This window comes from Vipera berus (genome assembly GCF_964194415.1).
Source record: "Vipera berus genome assembly, chromosome: 2".
Taxonomy (NCBI): domain Eukaryota; kingdom Metazoa; phylum Chordata; class Lepidosauria; order Squamata; family Viperidae; genus Vipera; species Vipera berus.
The window spans coordinates 215,686,207-215,709,909 of NC_138203.1; the positions used below are offsets into that span (position 1 = coordinate 215,686,207).

General features: G+C 45.7%; 1 protein-coding gene across 2 annotated transcripts; it reads right to left on the reverse strand.

The window, feature by feature from the left end:
• Positions 1-78: 78 nt before the first annotated feature.
• PRR7 (proline rich 7, synaptic) lies at positions 79-17,653 on the reverse strand. 2 transcript variants are annotated; one of them, XM_081320997.1, is made up of 4 exons: positions 17,290-17,653; positions 11,491-11,581; positions 1,345-2,310; positions 79-795 (listed from the first exon to the last, which is right to left on the reverse strand). In XM_081320997.1, exons 3-4 carry the CDS (start codon positions 1,676-1,678, stop codon positions 407-409), a joined length of 723 nt encoding a protein of 240 aa, XP_081177123.1. In that variant the 5' UTR covers positions 1,679-2,310; positions 11,491-11,581; positions 17,290-17,653; the 3' UTR covers positions 79-406. The 2 variants fall into 2 exon arrangements, with proteins under 2 accessions (XP_081177123.1, XP_081177122.1); XM_081320996.1 differs by lacking the exons at positions 11,491-11,581; positions 17,290-17,653 and adding an exon at positions 9,699-9,955.
• Positions 17,654-23,703: the final 6,050 nt, after the last annotated feature.

Genomic DNA, 23,703 nt, shown 5'->3' on the forward strand with positions numbered 1-23,703 from the left:
TTTTAAAAGGAAACCACATCCGCCTTTGCTCGTGCACAGACTCAAGCAGCCAGTACCAGGTTTGTAATAAATCAGGTTCCACAAACTTTATTGTTGTCAAAATGTAACAAACAAAAGATAGGAAACAAGTTTAGGCCAAGCCAGAGAGGCCCCCCCTTACAGTCAGCACCAACAGAGCCAGTAGTGGGCCCAGAGAAAGGGAAGTGGCTGAGATGGGGAGACCAGCCCCACTCTCGCCCTGGCCAAGAGGTCAGTTGCAACGGGGATCTTTGCGCTGTGAAGACTGTGGCCCAGACAAGTCTGGAAGGCTTGGACTGTGGGATCTGGTGGCTCCCACAGGCCAAGGGAACAGGCTGCTCAGATCCATGCAGCAACCAGAGTCCCACGTAAGTCGCAATATGGCATGCTACACTGCCGTAGTCCTGCCAAATAAAGGCATTGAGACGGGCAGATGCCAGGGCCCAGGCTCGTAGCTGTCTCTGGTGCTGAGTTCAGAGTCTGTCCAGCTTGGGAAGATACGTTGTGAATGCTCTGACTCCAAGTAGAGGTTGGTGCAGGTGGGGCCCTGGCTGGCTGAGCTTGGCAGGTGGAGGGCTGAGCCGTAGCCCCGATCCAGGAAAAGAGGCTTATAGCTGGGCGGTTGCTCCTGCTTCTCTGGCTGCTCGTGGCTCAGGAAGGGGGTGTTGATCTTGCGATACAAGCCACGTGTGTCTGTCAGGACTTCGCTGTATGGTGGTGGAGGCTCAGCCATCAGCACTGCTTCCTCATAGCATGGAGGCTTAGATGGGTCTGGCTCTGCAAGCAAAGTGATCACAGCTATTGAGTGGAAGCAATAGTTGCATTGGTAACATTACCACCATGCCCACTGACTGGGATTTCAGTAAATTAAGCTCTCTACAGCAATACTGGAGGAAGTAGGAACAAAGGCTGGAGGAAGATTCCCCCTCCTCCAACTTTTTTATAGCAAGATCCTCTTATATCTGAGGCACTGGGGGGGCGGGGTTAGGAAATTCCTATCCAGCTTTCCTCTTCAAGAAGCATCTTCACACACGGGGCATCAGACTGATTTAACCCTTCGAACTATCCCAGAGTCCCTCCCATTCCACAAGAAAGGAACTGAAATTAGGTGGAGTATGGGAAGACTTATATCCCTCAACTACAAAAGACAAGTATGGCTAACTTGCGGGTTTTAAGCCAGCAGCATAAAACCCACATTGCACTAACTAAACAGAGTACATGCCTTCAGGTCAGTGTCAGCTCTTCTAGGCCTCCCTCTGAATCTGGCATGGCAACCCTCTTTTCACCCCTTAAGAAGTCATCACAAGGGCATCTTCTGGCTCTTACCATGCCTACAGCTCCAAGGCCTTGGGGGCGGGAGGTGGTGAGGGTGGTGGGGCTCAATGTGGAGTCGGTGGGGCAGAGGAACGCCTGGTGGGCTTCTGATGTAACCTCCCCCGTAGGCAGGGCCACCGTAGGCAGGGCCCCCATAGCCCTCGTAATGCAAGGGCTCCATTTCCAATGTGCGCAGGTGCTGCTCCCGCAGCCTCTCCTCCTGTCGCCGTTTCATGCGTCGCCGCAGATAGCTGCAGAAGCAACACAGCAGCACAATGAGCCCCCAGATAAGCCAAAAGCCAGCAAAGCAGGTGAGGAAGGTGTAGGTGCCGTGGGACATCACCATCTTTACTCTGGGAACTAGGGTAGGGCCTCAGAGATTCCTCTTGACAGGCTCTGAATTTAAAGTCCTTCTTAGATCCAGCTTGGAGGGAAAGAAAGATCTCACTTTCTCAGGTCTCCTCTGCAAAGAGGCAAGGAGAGGCTTACTCCTGCAGGTGAAATTGTCTCTGCCTTCCTTGCAAACTGTTCATGCCGATGGGGCCATAACTGTTCCTCAGTCTCCCTGGCCTGCTCTATGGCACAGACCGGAAATCCAAGTGCTACTTCAATCTGGGACAGTGCTGGTAGGATCCGAGGTCTGAGTGCTGCCACTCTTTCGCTTACACAGTCTTCCGTAAGCCTTTGGCAGTTGTGGCCATGGAACTGGTTCGCCAGATGCAAAGACCAACTCTTGAGCCTCTCACGAAGAAAAAGAAGAAGAAGAAGAAGGAGTTCTTGCCCCTAAAGGAGCCCAATGGAGGAAAGGAGAATGCTGGGAAAGTTCACGGACACAACCTTTGCTCTTTTCCTCAACTGCCCAAGTTCTTGGATATTTGGGCTGACACGACCAGTAACACCAGCACCCAGCCCAACCTCTTCCCATTGCTAGGTTAGGGCTTTGGAGAACCGATGGCAGTGCTGATAGGAACGCTTTTTCTGCAAACAGACAGACAATGCTGGTCAGTGTAAGAGAGATATACAAGTTTTACATTCACAGAGCCTATGTCAGATTTGCTACCACTTTCCTAGTGAGCAATTCAGTGTAAATTCACAGAAGGAAGCACAACTGCGCCCAGGGTGCAGGCGCCCTCCTCCCCAAAAGAAGAAAATATTACAGCAGGGGCCACTTTATATAGGTGGTTTGCTTGGTTCTGGATTATTGTGGTGTGGACATTTATTCGCTGCATATAATTTACAACATACTGTAGAGCACTCTGTGAACCCAACCACTGCGGCTTATTCAAACAATGTTAAAACCATGTCTTAGCATGATTTCTGTATTTTCAAGCATATGCAGGGATGAACGGAAAGCTTCCTGCTCAACTGGATAGAGGCACACATAGCTCAGTCAGTGTCTTCGTCACCTAAAGCAGCCCCAGGAAGTTAAGTCAGCCTTGCTCAAATCCGCAACCCAATTCTATGCTTCCACTATATACCCATCGTTATCTGTGTTCACACAAGAGCCTTGGATAGTTTGTGGTCTTCAAGGAAGACCATGTGTCCCACTGCCATAACTAATTCCAGCAAGATGACGCGTGTCAGGGAGAATATGAGCTACACTGTCTGGCATGCATGGACCCAGGATGAGAAAAAGGGCTTCAGAAAATTATGAAACAATCTACACAGTTCTGTGGGCAACGCTTGAGCACCAAAATGCTGCCTCACCTCCCCTGATGGCATTGACAGCCAGCTCCTCTGCTCACCAACAACCTTCTACCCACACACTTCACAGCTTCACCCTCAAAGCCTGGCTGCCACATGGTATGTAAGCCTAAATTGCCAAGATTTATTCAGTGTACTATTCCTACACCCGTGGGAATATTAGTGCTATTTGTGGCTTGGTAACAAAGGCATTAAAGAGGAATTGGACACTTTCATTAGGAAGAACCCCCACAGTTGTTAGCATTGCCATTCACCTCATATTCTTTTCCTTCTTATCCCCAGTTGCTCAGAACTAAGCTGTTCTACTTCCAGCCAAATATACATATTTTAAAGAATATTTTGGAAAAAGAAATTCTCAGCCCGTATTTTCAGAAACACATGTGAAGGAGAAGATTTCTCTAGCACTTGTACCGGAGACAACTACCGGCTTTTCATGGTCTCAGAAAGTGAGGGAGTGCTAACTTCATCTAGTAGTGGGACGGATGACGTGACAATTGAACTTATAGGTGTCCTGAAAATCATACTCAAAGGATGCTCATTGACAGTTTTTCATCAACATGAGGAAAATATTAGGTGGAGGCGCACAAGGGTTAATCTCTTCAACATTTTTCTTCACTTCTTGGATGAGGTAAAGGAAACGCTTATTATACAGTATTTGCAGGCAATTAAATTAGAAGGGAAAACGAAAACACTAGAAGAATCTTTATACTGTAGGTTAGAGCAAGTCAAATCGGCTGGAAAGTCAAAGAATGGAATTTAAGGAAGAAAAATGAAAAGTTACCACTTAGGAAATAAGAATCCAACACATAAAATATATAGAATGGGCAATTCCTAACATGGTAATAGTGTTTGTGAAAAATACTTTAGAGTAATTATTGACTAAGAGTCAGTAGTCTCATGGAGATGCGACAAAAGGCAAATAAAGCTTTAGGCTGCAAAAAGAGATGTATAATTTTCCATATTTTAAGAAGTAATAATTCTGCTTTATTCTGCATTTATCAAATCCCATCTCAAGTAATAAATATCTCATGTTCCAGACATCACATTTTAAGGATTCATACAAAATAGAACACGTTCGGCAAAAAGGCAATAAAGATGAAAGGGGGGGCAGAAATGGTGGCCTATGAGACAGAAGTAACTGAGTCTTGAGCAGAGAAGGCAGGAGTTGGGTTATGGTAGCAGCCTTCAAATATCTGAAAAGAACATCCTACAGAAATTCAGAACCTATCCATTACAGCTCCAGAGTGCAGTATTTGGCATAAAGGAGTAAGATACAAGAAGACATATTCCAATTGAATGTTAGGAAAAACTTCCAAGTAGTAAGAATAGTTCAATACTGAAATCAGTTACCAAGGGATCATTCAAAAAAGAGGTTAAGCAGTAATGTGTGGGAATGCTTTAATTGGGACTCTTGCACTGAGCAAAGGGTTGGATTTTATGATCTAAATGGACCCTTTCAACTCTCATGATTTTAGTTTTACAATCGCTCAGGCACACACTTCTTCGCTGTTTTTCTAACTGGCACCCTCTAGATGTATTAATACTACAAATGACAGAATTCCTTTCAATATCTTGTATAGGCACTACATTTACCACAGAACTGGGTCACTGTCTCATCTTAACATTGAATTACATGGCTTAATGATACAACCAATAGCACAATTCAGTGCATAAATTTTGAAAATGCCCTTATGTGAGAGATGTTTATATAATAGCTTTTGATACTTTAATAAAGCCTAAGCCAATCAAAAATTAATAATACCTTTAATCAAATTCAGTTACAAAAATTAACTGAAGCCTTTGCAGAAATTCTACCTGTGTGGAAACCTCTTTCATGTTAAAATCAGCTCTACCTCTGTTGAAGCCTATTGAAGTCCACAGTCCACCTGTTGGTGGGGCTAGAAACAAATGCAAGTGAAGTTCTGACTCCAAGGCCTTGGCACTAGACAGAAAGATAAATTTTGGAAAGTGCCCAAAGATCCACAAACTCCCCCAACCATAAGCTAATCCAAGATCTCACGCTACCTTTAAGCTATAGCTTCCCTATTTGAGACAATCCAACAAATTCTAAAAATAGACTCAAATAGGTTTTTTACTTTGTTGATAAGCTATAAAAACCCAGAAAGATTCTGAATGCCAATTAATCCAAATTTTTGTATCTACAAAAGGATGACTATAGAAAATGCATAAGCAAAACTGAATGCAAGGTTGCATTTGTGCCTACCAATGAGTCCTGGGAGGCATATTGGGAAAAAAAACATAGCTTCTTCTGCCTCTTTAATCACAGTCACTTGGAGGCATTAAAAAGATCAATCACATCAAAAGAGAACTATTCCCTTATCCCAAACTTTATTACCATTTAGGTTAAACTACTGTATCCCCAAACCTTCAGAACCCAAACTAATCCAGAAAATAGAAAATGTGAACTGGCTTCAGTCTTGTATATGTCTACAGTACTTCATTTTTGCTAAGGTCCCCATGGCTCACAAATTTGGGCCCCTCCCAATGCATTGGGATACCATCTTCTAGAACTCCCTGCCAACACACTTGATATTTTTACATTTTAGCAGATCACAGAACAGCTTCTTTCCCAGCAAATTCTTAAATGTCAACATTTCCTGGACTTAAAACAGTATCCTGTATTGTTTGGAATTCTATATTCTGCTAGCTTTGTGATTCTCCAGTGATTCCTTTCAACATGTTATTTTCATTTTTACAATACACTGGAGCAAAGTATAACACTTCCATCTGAGCCAGAGTGAATTATGATTTTACCTGCCTTCAGCAAATGTCCCTATCCAATAACTTGACTTATCTAGTCAAGGCAGCAAATAAAATTGGATAGATAGAGAACAGATGGACAAACACTCCTGTTTTATACAGCAGATATGCAGCGAATTGAAAAATTTGATTTTGTCAGAAACTCTTGAATTGTTAAAATAAACCTCACTGTTTGCTTTTATCTTATGTAAATCTTTGTTTGGCATATTGCTCTGGTCACCACGGTTTGCGGAAAAAGTATAGAGTTTCAATCATATCCTAAGTTCAGAATGTCAAGAACTGAATCAAAGGCAAGATGTTAATAGCAAAAAAATATTCTTTCCGTGAGCATATTTGGTCCTTATAAAAAAAGCTAAAGACCTTACAGTATAAGATTGTTCTGAATATTCTCCTCTAGAATATAGGGCCATAGGACAATCCCAATTAAAATAGACCAGTCCAGGGGTAGGCTATCTTGGCTCTTTTATGATTCATGGACTTCAACTCCCAGAATTCCTGAGCCAGCCATGCCTACCTCTGGACTAGAACAAGATAAAATATATAGACACAGGAGAGAAAATATGATGTGACATCATAATTGCATCATAGGCATCATAATTGAAAAAGCACAATGACAAATTGGAACAAGTCCAGAGGAGGCCAGAGGTTTGAAAACAAAGCCCAACAGTTAAATTAATTAAGGGGAACAGTTAAATTAATGGGGTATGTTTAGCCTACAGAAGAGACAAGTGTGAGGAGATATGACAACATGCAACTACTTGAGGAATGTCACAAGACTGCACTTATTCTCTAATGCTCCAGAGGACAGAATCAATAGGTTAAAATTACTGGGAGACATCAGGAAGAACTGTGAGCTGTCAGTCAGTGGAACAGACTGCCGCATGAACTGTTGGAATTCTCCTTCATGGAAGGTCTTCAAATACACCAGGGGTGTCAAACTCAATTTCATTGAGGGCCGCATCAGCATTGCGGTTGCCCTCAGGGGGCTGGGTGGGTATGGCCAGGGTGGGCGTGGCCTACTGGGTGGGCGTGGCTAGAGTGCGTATGGCCTACTGGGTGGGCATGGTCAGCTCTACATCGTTGGCATCAAGGGTGCCTATGGGGGCCTGGGTAGGAGTGGGACAGATCTGAGGGTCTCTGGCAGAAGGAGGGTCTCTGGGCCAGGGCCAAGGCAGTGGGGGCCGTTCCCTCACTGTTTCCAGGATGGCTTCGCGGGCCACATGAAACCACTTCATGGGCCGCATCCGGCCCCCAGGCCTTGTGTTTGACATGTCTGAAATACATGCTGAATGGTCATGTGTCGGAAATGTACTAATAGTCCTACACTCAGTGGAGGATTGGTTTAATTGGCCTTCGTGGTACCTTCCACACAAAAATTCCAACTACAGATGCTGCTATAAAGCAGGATACAAGATTTGGTGAATTTTTAGTTGACCCTGGATTACGGTCTTGATCATTTTGTGGGTTTATAATAAGGCAATTGTGTGTGATGTCATGAGCATGAAAGCTTTTCCAGAACAATGCCAGCAGTTGCTTTTATTTTCTACTAAATTTGGGAGTTCAGGAAACTAGCAGAAATATTGTTGCCAACAGAAAAGGCCAGAACAGCTAAATTTAACTGAACTTTAGATACAGTAATACATATTATGTGTGCTTTAATTCTTCATACATATGGATTTTTAAAACCAGTCTGTTATGAATGTTCTGTGTTGTGTGAGAAAAGAGACTCTTCTAATAGGAATTGTGCAGAACTAAGAGTTCAGTTCAGTACCTCTCCTTGTACCCACTCCCAAATAAAGGGGACGCCTGTACTGGGCGCTGTAGATTCCAGCACCAAATCATGACCATAAATGTCAATGTTTTAGCACATTTTGGCACAGACATTTTCTTAGCACGAATCCGGCCTAATGCAAAGTAGTATCAATGGGAAGCAATAGAAAATGGCTGTGGCTGGTGGAAGAGTTAAAAGCAATGCATCAGAAGACTGGCCTATCTGAACAGCTGTGCCTCAAAGCACAGCGGGCTTAGTGAGAGATAAGACCCCCATCAATCCAGCCAGAACAGAGGCCTCTGACCTACAGCTGGAACTTCTGGTGGCTCTTGATAAGGGAACTTCCTTTCTTCTCCTTTGTGAGGCCAAATCGTCTGTCTGCTTAGCTCTATAGCTTCTGACACAGGGTCAGGCTGAATGCTGGTTTCGGAGATAAAGTGCCTTACAGCTCATTTCTGGGCTGCCTTAATGCAGTTATCTTGAATCCTCAATCCCTGCTCCAGATTCTTCTTGTGGCTTACCCTCACGTATTAGCTTTGTTCATCCAAGCCGGTCCTTCTAACCTTCCTTGTGTACAGGCAAGGAAATAGAGATGTTTTCCTAGATTTGGAAGTGGGGAGTAAAGGATAGTTTTGTGGACAGAATGGGAACTAATCACCGCTCAGTCTCATCTCAGAGACTAGCAGAGATTAATTTAAATTATTCTCTTCTAGACCTGCAATGAGGGTGAAATCCTTGCCTTGAATTTGACAAGGATTCAGACTCAAAGTAAAAACTCAGCAGAAAGACTCAGACCTCGCCACCATAGCATACACCTCCATTAACGTCTCCTTCCAAGTCAAGCTTGATTCCGGGGGACTTCAGGGAGACAACCACGTAGGCAAGGAAGTCAGGGAAGCTCACCGCCAGTCCCTTAAATGGATTCTCTGGGAGCACTTGCTGCCTCAAAGGGGAAAGAGCCATTCCTGCCCTACCGTATCTGCTCCCTCAATTATGTCCTAGTGCAGCCCTGGAGGTTAAGGTGTTTGCACACAGAGGCATTTTTCTCTTTCGTTGTTTTCCATAAACCTGGAGCCAGATGAGAACAAATGGCTCATAACAAAAACTAAACCTGGAATGGCAGGTGCTATTAAGAGGAATTAAAGATCCATTGCTTGGTATGGATACTGTAGGCAGAAATGCGTCTTGGAGAGCAGGAGGCGTTGGGAAAAGGCCAGGGCCCTGAATGTGGTTAATCTCTCCTAGTTAAAAAAAAAGGAATACAGTGGGAATTCTCCTGCTCAGCCACCCACCCCCATTCTCAAAACATCTTTTCTACTAACTTTGAGCTCTCCCAAACACAGCATTGAGACAATCAAGGCTGGGGAAGATACAGGTAGGAAAACCTCTTGCTCTCCATTCAGAGAAGGCAACTGGGCGCAAGTAGCCCCCCACCCCCGGTCTGCATGTTCCACCAACCCTCCTGATCTGTGATGCATAGAGACCAGCTCTTCAATCTACTGTTGTATTGTACCGGTATCACCCACGCTTTACATCCCCCACCTCTTAGCTGCCCGAGACACACCGATCCTAGATTTCTTGCGCCGCGAAGAAGCCACATTTGCGCGCACACACAACACACACACACACACACACACACAAAGACACGAAACGCAGAGCCGAGCGCGCGCTCCCACAAGCAAACGAGAACGCGCTAAGCTTCCCTCCGCTGCCTCCCACCCCCCCCACCCCCACCCCCGTTGAGTTCCTCCCCCATATATTGCCAATCGCCATCTGGCAAGTCCATTGCCCGCCACGGGAAATGCTGCCACGATCCCAGCCTGTGCCGAGTCCCCAGGTGCCCGATCCCCAGGAGGCAATGAGTCCCCAACCCCAGATGATGGTCCGAGTCGCCTGGCACGGGGGCGCGGAGGGGACGGGGACGCTCCCAGGGCTGACACCGGCACGTGGAGAGTCGAGGACAGCTTCGGGGAAGAGGGTGTGTGTGTGTGTGTGTGTGTGGTGGTGGGGAGGCAGAGAGCAGGGGCGCAGAGCCCCTAGGCGCCCGCCCTACCCCCAGCCTTCCCGTGCGGAAGAAGGTCGTTCTCCTCCTCCTCCTCCTCCTCCTCACCGTTTCTTCCAGCGCCGAAATCAGGGGTCGCTCGTAGGAGCCCCATATCTGGACGGCGGCAGAGCCATCCCCCCCAGCCTTCAGTCCAGGCACGCAAGCTAGCAGAGATCAGGGAGCGCGGGGGCCGGGAGGCTGGCCCGCTCCCGCTTTGCCCATGGCCCGCCGCCGCCGCCGCCGCCGCCGCCGCCGCCTCCACGCGGGCGGTGCCGGGCTCTCTCTTTGTCCTCTGCGTTGCGAGCGCTCACGCGTCTCTTTCTTTCTTTCTCTGGCTCCTGCCTAGCTCGCTCCCTGCCAGCCCCGCCCACTGGCTCCACCCTCCGCCGCCGCCGCCGCCAGTTTCCCAGTCGCTTCCCGCCCAGTCCGGGGGGCTCGCCGGGCTTTCCCTGGGAGAGATCCGGAGGCCCCACCGCCTTCGGGGAGGGAGCGGCGGGCGAGGCGTCGACCCGAACGATCCGCCTGGCGGCCACCCACGAGCCCGGCCGCCACGGCGCGATCCTGGGCGACGATCCCGGAGGCTCCTGATCGGAGTTTCCTGCCGAAATTCGCTTGGGCTCCCTTAGGATCGTTTCACACACACACACACACACACACACACACACACACACACACCACCCCCGATCCGGGCGGGCCTCTCGTTTAATCAACGTCACGAATGCGGCCTCCCTTGACACCGGGGAGCACGCCAGGGCAGCGGGGAAAGTGTGGGTGTGGGTGTGTGTGTGGGGGGGGGGGTCGCCAGAGCGCAAAAGGCTTCCGACGATAATCCACGAGGCTTGATTTCAGCCCCCACAGAGAAATCCGTGCTCGCTATCCCTCCCCGCTTTCCGAGCCAAGAATAGTGCCGGGAATGGAGGTCTTGATTCATAGCCGCCTTCTCCCCCCCATCCTCCCCGCCACCCCTACACATAGACGCAGGATGAGAGCTATTCCTAGAGTCTGTGCCGCTAAATAGATGAGAGCTGGGTCGGAGCTGTGGGGAAGCCCTGTCACCTGAACGGGCACGGTCTCCGGATGAGCGTGCCAGGCACAGGCTGAGAGGATCGTGAACTCTTGAGAGCCTCGGAGGAAAAGCTTCCTGCAGTAGTTCTATCTATTGTGACCCTTAGGGAACCAAGACAGCCCCATCCCTGCCACAAGCAAGCTTGGGAGAATTTCCTCTGCCTGTGCTAAAACGCAACCAGGCAACTGAGAAAAAAGCCACCTACACGTCCAACTGCCCAAACTATCCAATAAAGTCTAAGCCTGATTAGTGACCACACAACACTGACCAGGACAGAGATTATTTTCCACGAGAAAAGGAAGATACCCGGAGGAGGAGGAGGAGGAGATTGGCTGAAACTCTCTGGGCACCTGGCACCTAACATACTTGGTAATGATTCCATATGATTCCATTTGTAATTTGAAAATCTTCAGCCAACTACCTTTGTGCTATCTAAAGGAGCTATTTCTTAAAGAACTATGAAAGGTGTGGTGGTCTTTGTCTCCTTAAAAATAGTGTAAGGTCATCCCCAGCCACTAAAACTAGTAGAGCCATATGCATTCCCTCCCTTTACCAGTTTTCCTTTCAATGAATCCCAGTGCAAAAGTTGCCGGGTCAGAGACAGAATGGCTGTAGCAATGGGGCATCTCTGAAAATGGAAGGGCAGTCCTCAGTCTGGCTTTCCTGTCCTTCCTTCAAATAAGGTGCCTTGTAACCCTGCTTCCCCTGCCTTAGGAGGTGCAACAGTCTGGCCTTTATGCAAGGATACGCCATCCCATAATGGGGAACCAGACAGACTGTAGAGTTACGTACAGATAGTCCTTGTTTAGTGACCGTTCACAGTCACGATGACGATGGAGAAGCAACTTTATGGCCAATCCTCACATTTCCAACCTTCACAAGTCTGTAAAACAAAGGAGAAGCTGAAGTAAGATCATAAACACAGCGGTGATTTCACTTAGTGACCACTTTGTTTAATGACTAAATAGACGAGGATTAACCTGTAAATGCTTTGAATGGCTTGGTAGCTGCTGACTGTATTTCATGGGAGTTGTAATGAACATACTTAGAAGGCCCCAGTGTAGGGGAGGATGTATTTGCCCCTAAAGACCTCCTTCCTTGGGGAGCCCATTATGAGATGCCAAGGAATTGCCCACCCTATGGCTTTATGGAAGGTGGAGCGAGCAGTCTGTGGCTTCCTCCCCCCCCCATCTATATGTTCTCAGCAGAGCTGACAGCTGCCATTCCTGACTGCTGAGAAGGAAGCCCCCCTTCTCTAGAATGAGAATGCTGCCTGCAGGCCTCTCTGTGCTGCTGCCATGGCGACGGAACCTGGAGAAACATACAAAACCACCCCTCCATAGTTGCTATTGAAAAGTGTCGTGCTTGCCTGGCAAAGCCTTGGAAAGCTATCATGGGCCTGTCAAAGAGATTTAAGGGGGCAGGTTATTTTACACCTCACTACAAGGCAGATACAAAGCAAAAAACATTGGAACCTGATTTGCCATTATCTAAAGAAAAGGACAGTGAAGGCCCGACAATCAGTTTAAAAGTGTAACAACCACGTGAAGACTAAGGACAGCCAGGCTGCCTGTAACATTTGGCTGCTTCCCTGCTTCCCTTGCATAGTAAATATTCTTGTGAGAGCTGACCAATATCTTCATGATGTGGATGATGCACATCACACCAAGCTACCAACTTCTAGAGAGCGGGTATACCAGTTTGTTAGCCTGAGGATCCTGAATTTCACACCCCAGAAGAAATGGAGATCAGGGTCCAGTGCTCTGTCACTGGTGATCTGTGACTGCTGGCATTCCTTGACAGGGGGACCTCCCCATATTGATACAGCAACTAAAGTCCCCAACTGTATCCTTGCCCAACGGTCTTCTACCCTCCTGTCTACCTCTTTGTGCTTGCTGCATCCTCTTTCTGTTGACACTGGCCCAGCTGCTGCCCTGTGTTAGTGACATGGCTGTTTCCTGACATAAATCAAAAATATTATTAAAATTTTCCACTTTTTGTGGTGGAAAGGTAGAGGTCAGCCAATCAGTGCTGTTAATGAACGTTTTGTGAAAAGCAGATCTAGCTGGTTCTTTATGAATCTTTGGAACTTGCCAGTTCTGGGGATCCAAAAGGTGCTGTTTCAAGAGGCAACTGGACTTGGTTGTTTTTCTTTGAAGACGTTTTTGCCTCTCATCCAAGAAGCTTCTTCAGCTCTGACTGGATGGTGGGGAGGGCAGGATTTGTAGTCCTTGCAGACATCTAGTCATTTGCATTCATTTAGAGAGTCATTGAGGCCACCTGAAGGTTTATCTGTGTCCTCAGGGTCACCTGAGTAGTGCAAATGGGTGTCTGGCTTGAAAGAGGAGTCAAAGAGGCCATCTATGTCAAAACTGAACAGCCCTCTCTCAACAGAGGGGGAGGGATACGACATCGTTTATCTCCAGTCTACAACACAGTCCTTTCAGCAGTTCCAAGAAGGCTCCACACCCATTTGCACTACTCAGGTGACCCTGAGAACACCTCCAAGTGGCCTCAACGACTCTCTAAAAGAATGAAAATGACCTGCTGTCTGCAAGGAATATAAATCCTTCCACTCCCCACCATCCAGTCAGAGCTGAAGAAGCTTCTTGAATGAGAAGCAAAATGTCTTCAAAGAAAAACAAGAAAGTCCAGCTGTCTCTTGAAAAAGCATCTTTGGGACCACCATAACTTGGATGACTGAGAATCTCCATAGACCGTTCTGGGGATGACTTTCACTGCCAGCTTCAGGCTCCCCGGAAGTATGAACTGCAACTGTGTGACACATGCGTATGTGTGCAAGTGGGGAGCTAAATGAAAGAAGGGGGCATACGTTCTTGTTCTATGTCTCCCAATTCATTGGATAACAGTGCTGACCTATGCCACCTTTGCCATAGGCTCCTTTCATGAATGGGGTGACTAAGAATCTCAAAAGCCTCATGCTGCATGGGACAGAGCATACAGTTCCTTGCCGTGAGTCAGCTCCTTTGTGTTGTGGGTACTGCCCTCTGTGGAATGTGACCCAGAATAGCGCTTCCTCTGTGTGGGTAGGAACTGAGACTTACTCAGCACTAACCACAAAACATTATTTTCTTACTGGAATAGCCACTTGTGGATTCCCATTTTTGAGGAAAAGTGGCTTACTCCTAAATGACTTTAGCCTAGTTTGTTTTTATTCATATCACTTTGGTACACTGAGAAATGCTTACACCATCTGGTTACACAAAACAGCCCAGTTTTTTTTTAAAAAAATTATGATACATCCTCTACATTGTCGACTATTGAAAAAAAGCATCACATCACCCTTTGAGAGATCGTATCTGGGTCTAGTTTACAGCCATGTTTTCTACCAATTCATGCTTCCCTTCAGATGGGGGGGGGGCAGAAGCCTCCTGTGTCACTTGAAGCATTTGTACCTTTGTATACCCTTGCTTGTTTTGCCTGAGCAGCAGAGCTGATGGTACTTTGAATGGGAGGCTATCTGGACCTGATTAAAAAAAAAGCTTTGCTTCTGCTAAATGGAACAGGGGAAGGGAAAATTGGACTAAGATTCAGGGAGATAGCAAGTTGTATCTAGATTTTTCTCCAGTGGACCACAGGACCAATGAAATGCATGGGACAAGTCTAAGGGACAAGTCTACGTTCTGTTGATTTGGTTGGTCTACCCTAAGCATAGTTTAAATCTGGATCCACCCAAGATATTGCACTACACCATCTCATATTTTCAATTGGGCTTGTGGAGCTCTGCTGAGCACTGCAGCACTTATGACTGCAACTTTCTCCTGCTTAAAAATCAGGTTTGCTGCTTTAACTGCATAAACCAAGGCTGGAGCTGAGAAAGGGGAGGGAGCATCCAAGAAAAAAGTGCTGCTATCAGCCATGTGTGCGCTATGCAGGATGAAAAGTGTTTCCTAGCAACAGCCGAGAGCATCGCTTGCACAGCAAAGGAACCTCCTACAGCTCGTCCCAGGAAAGTAACACATCAGGTTGTTGCAGGGACACAAGGGTAGTACAGCCAAACTCCAAGCAGAAGTCAGAGGAAAGAGAAGATCATTTGAGATACCATTAAACGAAGATTATTTCCAGCATTTCAGTGTGGTTGACAATAATGCACCGTTCAGTCATAGAATCGGCACATCTTCATTTTAATCATCTGAATCGTGACTTCAGTACTTGACCTCATTCCAAGAATGACAATAGAGAAAGTGACTGTTTGGCAGTCTCCTGCAAAATGGCCGTGGTTGGACCTGTCACAGAGTATCTAACCAAGCACAAGAAGGTAACATTCTCCAAGGGGAGGGGGGCTTTCCACAGGCACTCTTTGAATTTTCGGGAGGGGCTCTCACTTGTAACAGTTCATCCTGATCCTGAGGCAGGACAGCATTTCTCCCCATCGTGTTTATGGAAAATCACAATGGCTCTAAAAATATAGCAAAACACTTTTGACACATTTGGCACAATCATTCTGGAAGCAGCTTGTTTCAAACGCAGTTGTCCAGTATCCTGTTCACTTGATTTTTGTACCTCCCGAGGAATAAAAAGCATTTTGGAGAGTACAAGAACCATATTGTTTCAGGGATGAGCAACACTATAAGCCAAAATGAGGGAACCTACAGGCTTTCCCCCACCACCACTTTAAGCCCACAGTACGCACGTAATATATTACATGCATACCTAATGATGAATAATTTTTTCCATTCCCTTTTGCTTAAGTCCCTTTTATTCACTGGGTGTAGAAATCTGCAAATCCCCAGAGCTGCCATTGCTACTATTTCACACTGCACTGAGATATGAGAGTTTGTTTTATGTTCACATATTAGACTATTGTTCATGGGTGGCCTATCCGTATGGGTGAATTAGGTAGAGCCTCCAGTGACATGTTAAGGGCCCACCCATGTTCAAAGAAGAAAAATCAAAGTAAAAAGAAACAGAAAATGGACATAGGAACACTGATTGCATGTTCACTCATGACAGCAAATTAAGCCAATCACCAAATTTCAAGAAATATGAAGTTGAAACTCAAATACTTTGGCCACCTAATGAGAAGGAAGGACTCACTGGAGAAGAGCCTAATGCTGGGAAAGGTTGAGGGCAAGAGAAGAAGGGGATGACAGAATAAGGTGGCTGGATGGAGTCACTGAAGCAGTAGGCGTGAGCTTAAATGGACTCCAGAAGATGGTAGAGGACAGGAAGGCCTGGAGGAACATTGTCCATGGGGTCGCGATGGGTCGGACATGACTACGCAACTAACAACAACAAATTAGCTGTTACAACTTCGGAACTAAGATCAGTAACAAATATGATCATATATTGATATCATATACAGTATATCCAACAGATGTATGACAATAAAGCATAGGGAGAAATATTTATTGGGATAACATTATTTTAGTTCTAGTTCTTTGTTTTCCTCAGTTAGCATTAGCTAAATCAGAGCAGATTTCCTTTAGAATTATAAGCATGTGGCTAATATAGAATCAACAGATTCTATATTGTTTGCAGATTCCTTGCTGGATACTTTGCATATTTTTTATGGGTACACTTGATTAATTATCTTCTGCACTATTTCACAATATCCTTTGAAATCTTCTGAGCAGGTATTGCTTTGAGTGTCACTGTGCTTTTCAAGGTGAGAAAGAAGATACGGAAAACCGTTTTCCATGTTGATGACCGCTGCCTATAAAAACCCATTTGGTCAGTTCACTAAGCTAATGTAAACTGCTTACCAGGAAGGCACTTAGGTGACTGGCCCACTGCAATATTTGCAAGAGCTTTTACCACTGATAGGCTTTCTGATCCCAGCACTCCTTCACTGAGAATTATTTGTAATTTATAACTTGGTCTGTATTCGTTGCCACAACAGTCCTTTGACTGAGAGATGAGATTATATTTGACTGAGAAACGAATGGACAGTTAGGGTAACCTTAACAACAAGAGTAGAACTTAGTGAATAAGAGAATTGGGGGGGAGGGGGAGTCAAGATACGTGGGGCATGCTGTGTTTGTCTTGCTTGATACTCTTGTCTCAAACACATGATTGTACCATGTTAAGGATATGCCAAGTGGTACCATATTATTTTTTTAAAGGTACAAGTTCCTAGGTTAAGTTCTTAACGTACTCCCATGTGAAAATGAAGTGCAGGGAGGGTAGATTAAATATTTAGAGAACTCTTGCCAGTTCAGTACTAATCTGTAATATCAAGTAGTTGGATTTCTGACAGCTTCCTATGTTGAATCTCTTCAGATATCTGATGCATCATGGTCACTGCAAGTGGCATTCTGAGAAAGATTTGGTAAAGAGGAAGGAAAGTTGAAAACAACAGTGCCATTTTGTCTTGATTATTAGTTGCAAGACAGATGGCTTCTCCCTCCCTCTCAAGCTGGGAGGTCAAGGGTCCAAAGCTGGACTCCGGAGTCAGCTCTCCACTGTTGTTAGCTACGCCAATGCTCCAGAGTAGAGATTATCCAAAGGATTTTTTTTTACCTAAAATGCCCCCTTTTCCTGCTACTAATAATAATAATAATAAAAAACCACCTCCCACCTCTGCCGGTTTCTATAGCAACAGTTCCCAAGATAACAAACTGCACTTACCAGTCTCCTGAAAAGAAGTGCAAAAAGAAATGGCCTGGAGGATGTAGCCCACAAGCTTCAGATCATCCCCTGGAAAGCAAAAGGCCAGAGAAGCACAGTGGATCTCTTATCTCAGCCAAATGTTTGCTTGGAATGCCCAGACTGCCTGGTCTCGGCTTAATGGAATAATGAGCAACCTTTACATGTTCAAGGGTCAATTGTTTTCTTTTTTAAAAAAATATCAGCCACGGGGAAACCACAAATGGATAGAATCTGTTACTAATGAAGTTTAGCAAACAGGCAGAGCCATGATATTTGGGTCCCCCTTTCCTCTTTGTATTTTTTTTTGGGGGGGGAGGGTTGGGGGTTGGAAAGATTTCTTCTTATTTTTTCCACTCAATGGTAGATGATAAGAGTTGCTATGGTGAGACGGGCAGCTGTATAAATCAAATAGTTATTCTGTAAAACGCTTTTGAATAACGCCAGTGCAATCTGGAGGGCCTGGAGGGATGCTGAAAAGGAAAGTGGGGATTGCATATAATGGGTTGAACGGATCCATTCTCAAAGGACCTTTGGGAGGCTCTGTCATCAAGGAAAGTAGACAATCTGCCCACGGTAGAAGAATGGGTGTTTAAAGTTTCTAATCTTGCAGAAATGTCCAAGATTTCTGCTTATTTAAAGGATCACTCACAGGAGAGATATATTTCAGTTTGGAGGAGATGGATAAATTATATTGAAAACAAATATGGGACCAAAAAGTTCCATTTAGCTTATGAGTAGAATTTAGTGGGATATTGTTATTGTTAGTAGTTATGCTAAGAGAGAGTTAAAGCGCAGTACAAATTTGGTTGATTGTATATTGTGTAAATTTTTATTTAGAATATGATTGTTGTAACTATAATCCTGTATTTAGCTCTGGGAAGTGGGGGGGGGAAGTGGGGGGGTTGGGGTGGGAGGGATTTGGGGATACATTGTAAAATATTGTAAAACTCTTTAATAAAAAAAAAAGGAAAGTAGGGGCAATCCAAAGAAAATTGGATTTTTCAGCCAGCTCTAAGTAGCATTTCTAAGGCCAGTTGAGTCCAAAGGGACCAGAGTTTTAGGTCCCAATAATCACAACAGCCTCTTGGCTGAAGCCCATTTTGGGGTCACCTGGTCTGTCTTTTGAACAACTGTCCATGGAAAAGCTCAAGCCTTCTAAACATATGGCTAAAGCTTGCCCTACATAAGAAAGAAAGAAAGAAAGAAAGAAAGAAAGAAAGAAAGAAAGAAAGAAAGAAAGAAAGAAAGAAAGAAAGAAAGAAAGAAAGAAAGAAAGAAAGAAAGAAAGCCATCTTTCGAAGCTCCCTACTTATCCTTTTACGGTTCCTTAAATTCTTGCAGTTTGACCCCAGGGTTTGACTTGGAGAGAGCTCAGTCAAAGCTCAGTGTAGCTGGCTGCTTTTACCGGAGAGCTTTTAGTGAGAACACTAAACTCTGGATGTCTTCTTTTGGAAGGTAAAGCACCCCATTAAAAAAAAAAAGAACTTGCGTTGCTGCTGCCCTGTTACTAAGCAAGGAAGCCTCGTGGTTTTTTTTTGTTGTTGTTGCCATCATCACTTTTTTTTTCCCAACCGCAGGTGGCAGATTTGAAGTCAGTATAAAATATGAATCCAGAATTCAGCAGACAGCCGTTTACCCCACGTAGCCTGTTCCCGATCGGAGAGGCGGAGCTGTGACTGGGGGAAAAGAAAAAAGCTGAGTAGCTGAGCGCTGAGTTGGAGATACGTTGGAACGAGGGTCGCCCCGTAGCCTCAATTCATCTCGCCTTCCCCCCTCCACCCCCAGCCCCGGGGCGGGGGGGGGCTCCCAGCGATCCCCACCCGGAGGCCCAATCCTCCGGGTGTGCGTGCGTCCTGGCGCGCGTTGGCGGTATCAAAAACAGGCGCCAAGCCATCCAACTCGGATTCTGCGCTCCCTCCCGAAACAATTAACTGTAAAAGACAGGAAGCCGGGCAGGGCCAAGGTTACGAAAGACGTCGTTAGGACCAGGACGTTGCAACAATGGAACAAATGGCCTTTGGGAGATTGGGAAATTCTCTCCTTGGGGTATTTCTACGCAGGCCGAGGTGGGGGCTGGTTTCTGCGAAGGCACGTCGGTCGGAAGCCGCAGCCTTTGCAGCCTCAAGTCGGGAGCTGGTGCGGGTGGGTGGGTGGGTGGGTAGGACCAGGCGAGAAAGGAGGGATCTTGGAGTAGCCTGTCCCGAAGTTCCTGAACCAACGTTGTAGCGTGGAAGAAGATTCTTCTTCTGTGATCCAAGTCGGTTCTTTCTCCCTTGTTTCGGATCTTACCTGTATTTTTCCAGCCTTTTCTTTCCTTTGGGTACGCCAACTTTTCCAAAGGAAAGAAGAGTCCGAGTTGGTGGAAGGGGAGGAAGCTCAGGGTCCTCCTGGCAACCACGCCCAGCGAAGCGAATTGTCAGGAGACGAACCGCTTCGGTTTTATTTTAGCCCAGCACCGCCTGGTGGAAATGCGACGAGAACCCACCGAAGTCGCATAAAAGCCCGGGATGAACTGAAACTCTCCGGATCCCTGGCGAGCTTCTTGTTGCGCCAATCCCGATCTCCGGGCTTCCTTCCACTCCAGACACTGCCGTAACCTCCACCCCGATCGAGTCACCAGCCCTTGTTCCAAACAGTCCCGGTCCCAACCGCGCAATAACCAACCCCCCTCAGCGTTGCAAACGACGGCCGGGGAGAGACAAGAAATGGGGCTGGGTAGATCGGAGACCCGCGCCCCCGCTCCAGGAGCGCCGCCTGCTACCTTTGCAGGCTCCAAACCCACCTTGGCGCCTACAGGCTCATCCTCTCGGAAAGGTGGTTGGGGGGGAGGTTGGTTGGGGGTGGTGGTGGAAGCAAGCAACTAGGAAGGTTCGGGATTGGCAGCCTCTTCCTGGCGTGGAGAAACCCCAAAGGGACGAGTTCTCACTTCCCTGGCCCCTGCCTGCCCTGGGGTAGGGTAGCTTCTCAAGCGGATGACTTTTAATGACTCATGATTTCTCGCGTTTCTAAACCTCCGAAGTCGAATGATCCTTGGTGGGAAACGAAGCAGAGAAAACCGCTCTAAAAATATGTTTTAACAATAAAAGTAAAACAGCCACAACCACCTGTTCCGCATGAGATAAGAGCAGCTGGCACATAGACAACGTCCACTTTGCGTTTCCTCCACCTTGGCTGCCTTTCAAGTAGGAAGAATTGTGGTTGCTGTAGATCTAATCTGATACTAGGGGCTGCCGGGAGGAAAACATCATTCCCCAGACCTCACTGAGCTCACCTGTGCAGAACTGGAACCTGTAACTTCTTTCTTGTGATGAATACAGGACATGTTCGCTCTACCTGGGCTGGCGGTTTCTTTGAGCATCCCTCATCTCCCTGCTCTTGTTACCTGGCAAGATGTGATCCTGGAAGAGGCAGACAATTTGGGCCTGATTTTTTTTCCTGTTCCTAGAGCCCCACCCTATCAACTCCAGTAAATTAATTTGAATGATTCCACGTATCCCCAAGGAACAGAATAAGAAACGTGTTTGAGGATACGCTTATCAATGCAAGGTGCAGGTGCAAAATGAGAGAGGTGTTGAATTTCTCTCTCTTTATAGCTGTGGCAAGCCCAGTAGGCAGAATCTTTGTACAGTATGTGCTATCACAGGAATTTGTTTTGCATTACACACATTGCCTCATTAGTGAAGCATGTGGAGATTTTAAAATTGTCAAGCATTTCAGATAGGTTTGGTCTGAATTCCAGAAGTATATGAATCATCATTTAAGCAATATATATTATATAAAATTCTTTAGATATATTAAGGTTTTAAAGAGAACATTTCAATCTCCACCTTTTCCAACCGCTTTGAAATTGGACGCAAAGGTTAATATGGCATACATAGACCCATATTCATTACATTCTGTGATGTGGAGTTCAGAAAAGAAGTAAAAAAACAAAAAGTAAGCCAAAGAAACTGAAGGCCTGAGGTAAGGAAAAAAGGGATATACAAATCAAACTTATGCCAACATCTTCTTGCTTTACACTACTTCATAAGCAGTGTTTTTTTTTTAATTTTTTACCTCTCTCTTTTTGAAGCTCTCCTCAACTCTAGAGAACCACAGAGGTCTTCATCCTCTTAAGGAATGTTTAGTCACCTTTCATATATTTATTCTGAAGCTCAATTCTTATTTATTTTCTCTATATGGCCAAATCATTTCAATTTACTTCTTTCCTACTGGTCACTCACTTTTGTATTCATCACCTGTTCCTTCTCCATCCTCTTGTCAGGCAACTTCTTTAAATGCCCAGTTTCTGCTGCATGGAGCTTCTATGTTTCTCCTGATTTACCCATCCCTCACATCCATATAACAAGTAGGCAGAACCACACTCTTATACGCAGCCCCCTTGATTTTTTTCAACAAACATTTATTCCTCACCACAGACCATAAACTATCCACTCCTTTCTGCCACCATTCTTGCAAATCTTAAAGACTGCCATTTGTATTTGATTTGAAATCATTTGTTCTTATTTGTTTATAAAGATTTGACTTTGTGTTAATCTGACTGATTTTAAGTGTCATACATTCAACACTATACACAAAAACAGTAAAATAGTATAATCATAAGAAGCATGACAAATAAAGGGGTACCTACACCTACATCGAGCACATCATGAGAAAGGCAGGGCTAGACGAATCAAAAGTTGGAATTAAGATTGCCGGAAGAAATATCAACAACCTAAGATATGCAGATGATACCACTCTAATGGCAGAAAGTGAAGAAGAACTAAAGAGCCTCGTGTTGTGGGTGAAGAAGCAGAGTGCAAAAGTTGGGTTGAAACTAAACATTAAGAAAACCAAGATCATGGCATCCGGCCCTCTCAATTCCTGGCAAATAGATGGGGAAGAAATGGAGGTAGTGACAGATTTTATTTTCCTGGGCTCCAAGATCACTGCAGATGGAGACTGTAGCCAAGAAATTAAAAGACGCTTGCTCCTCGGGAGGAAAGCCATGACAAATCTAGACAGCAAACTAAAAAGCAGAGACATCACCCTGTCAACAAAAGTGCGTATAGTCAAGGCTATGGTCTTCCCAGTTGCAATGTATGGCAGTGAAAGTTGGACCATAAGAAAGGCCGAGTGCCAAAGAATTGAAGCCTTTGAGCTATGGTGCTGGAGAAGACTCCTGCGAGTCCCTTGGACTGCAAGGCGATCAAACTGGTCAGTCCTAGAGAAGATCAACCCTGACTGCTCTTTAGAAGGCCAGATCCTGAAGGTAAAACTCAAATACTTTGGCCACCTAATGATAAGGAAGGACTCACTGGAGAAGAGCCTAATGCTGGGAAAGATTGAGGGCAAGAGAAGAAGGGGATGACAGAGAATGAGGTGGCTGGATGGAGTCACTGAAGCAGTAGGCGAGAGCCTAAAGGGACTCCAGAAGATGGTAGAGGACAGGAAGGCCAGGAGAAACATTGTCCATAGGGTCGCGATGGGTCGGACACGACTTCGCAGCTAACAACAACAACAACACCTACATCATTCATGGCACAGTATCTCATTTGGGCAGTGAAACCACTACATTTAGTTTCTGAAAGTCTTCAGGAGTAACCAGGAAAGGGACCAGGGGCAAGCTGTTCTATCAGAGCAAATCTGCCTCCCCACCCAAAATTGCCTTCTTCTGGCCACCCATTTTTTGTTGGGAACCTTCAGCTGACAGCCTCTGTACACATTGGATGGTAGATTCTACCTTTAGTAGGTGGCCTTGAAGATAGTGCCAAGCCATGGAGGACTGTACAGGTAAAAAAACAGCACCTTAAATTGCATTGGGTACTAACTGGTAGTCAATGCAGTTCCAGTAATGAAGGTGTGACATAATAACACAGGTCTCACCCATTGTTAGATGGACACTTGGATTTTGGAGCAGTTGAGATTTCCAGTTCATCTTAAAAAAGAGGCCAGAGTAAACCTTTACATTATCAAACATAGCACCTTGATCTTTGATACATTAATTCTGAGACCTATACTGCTTATTGCAGCATAGAATTTGTCCAACATTTGTTCTAAATCATTTGGGAGCTGAAGAAGCTTCTTGGATGAGAAGCGAAATGTCTTCAAAGAAAAACAAGAAAGTCCAGGTGCCTCGTGGGAAAAAAAGCACCTTTGGGATAACGATGACCTGGATGACTGAGACTCTCCATAGACATTTAAACATTAAGCTGCACCCACTCTCTGAGTAGCCTTTCTGCTTGCACTAAAATGGTTATAAGGACTGTAGATTTCCTTCTGCATTGACAGCATCCTCTCAGTTGTCAGACAGAGGCAGTCTTCACACATAGATCAAATGAGGTGCACAGACATTCCATAAGCAAGCCACATCTATATTGTAACACTTCTCTAGTTGCACCATCAACACCTGGA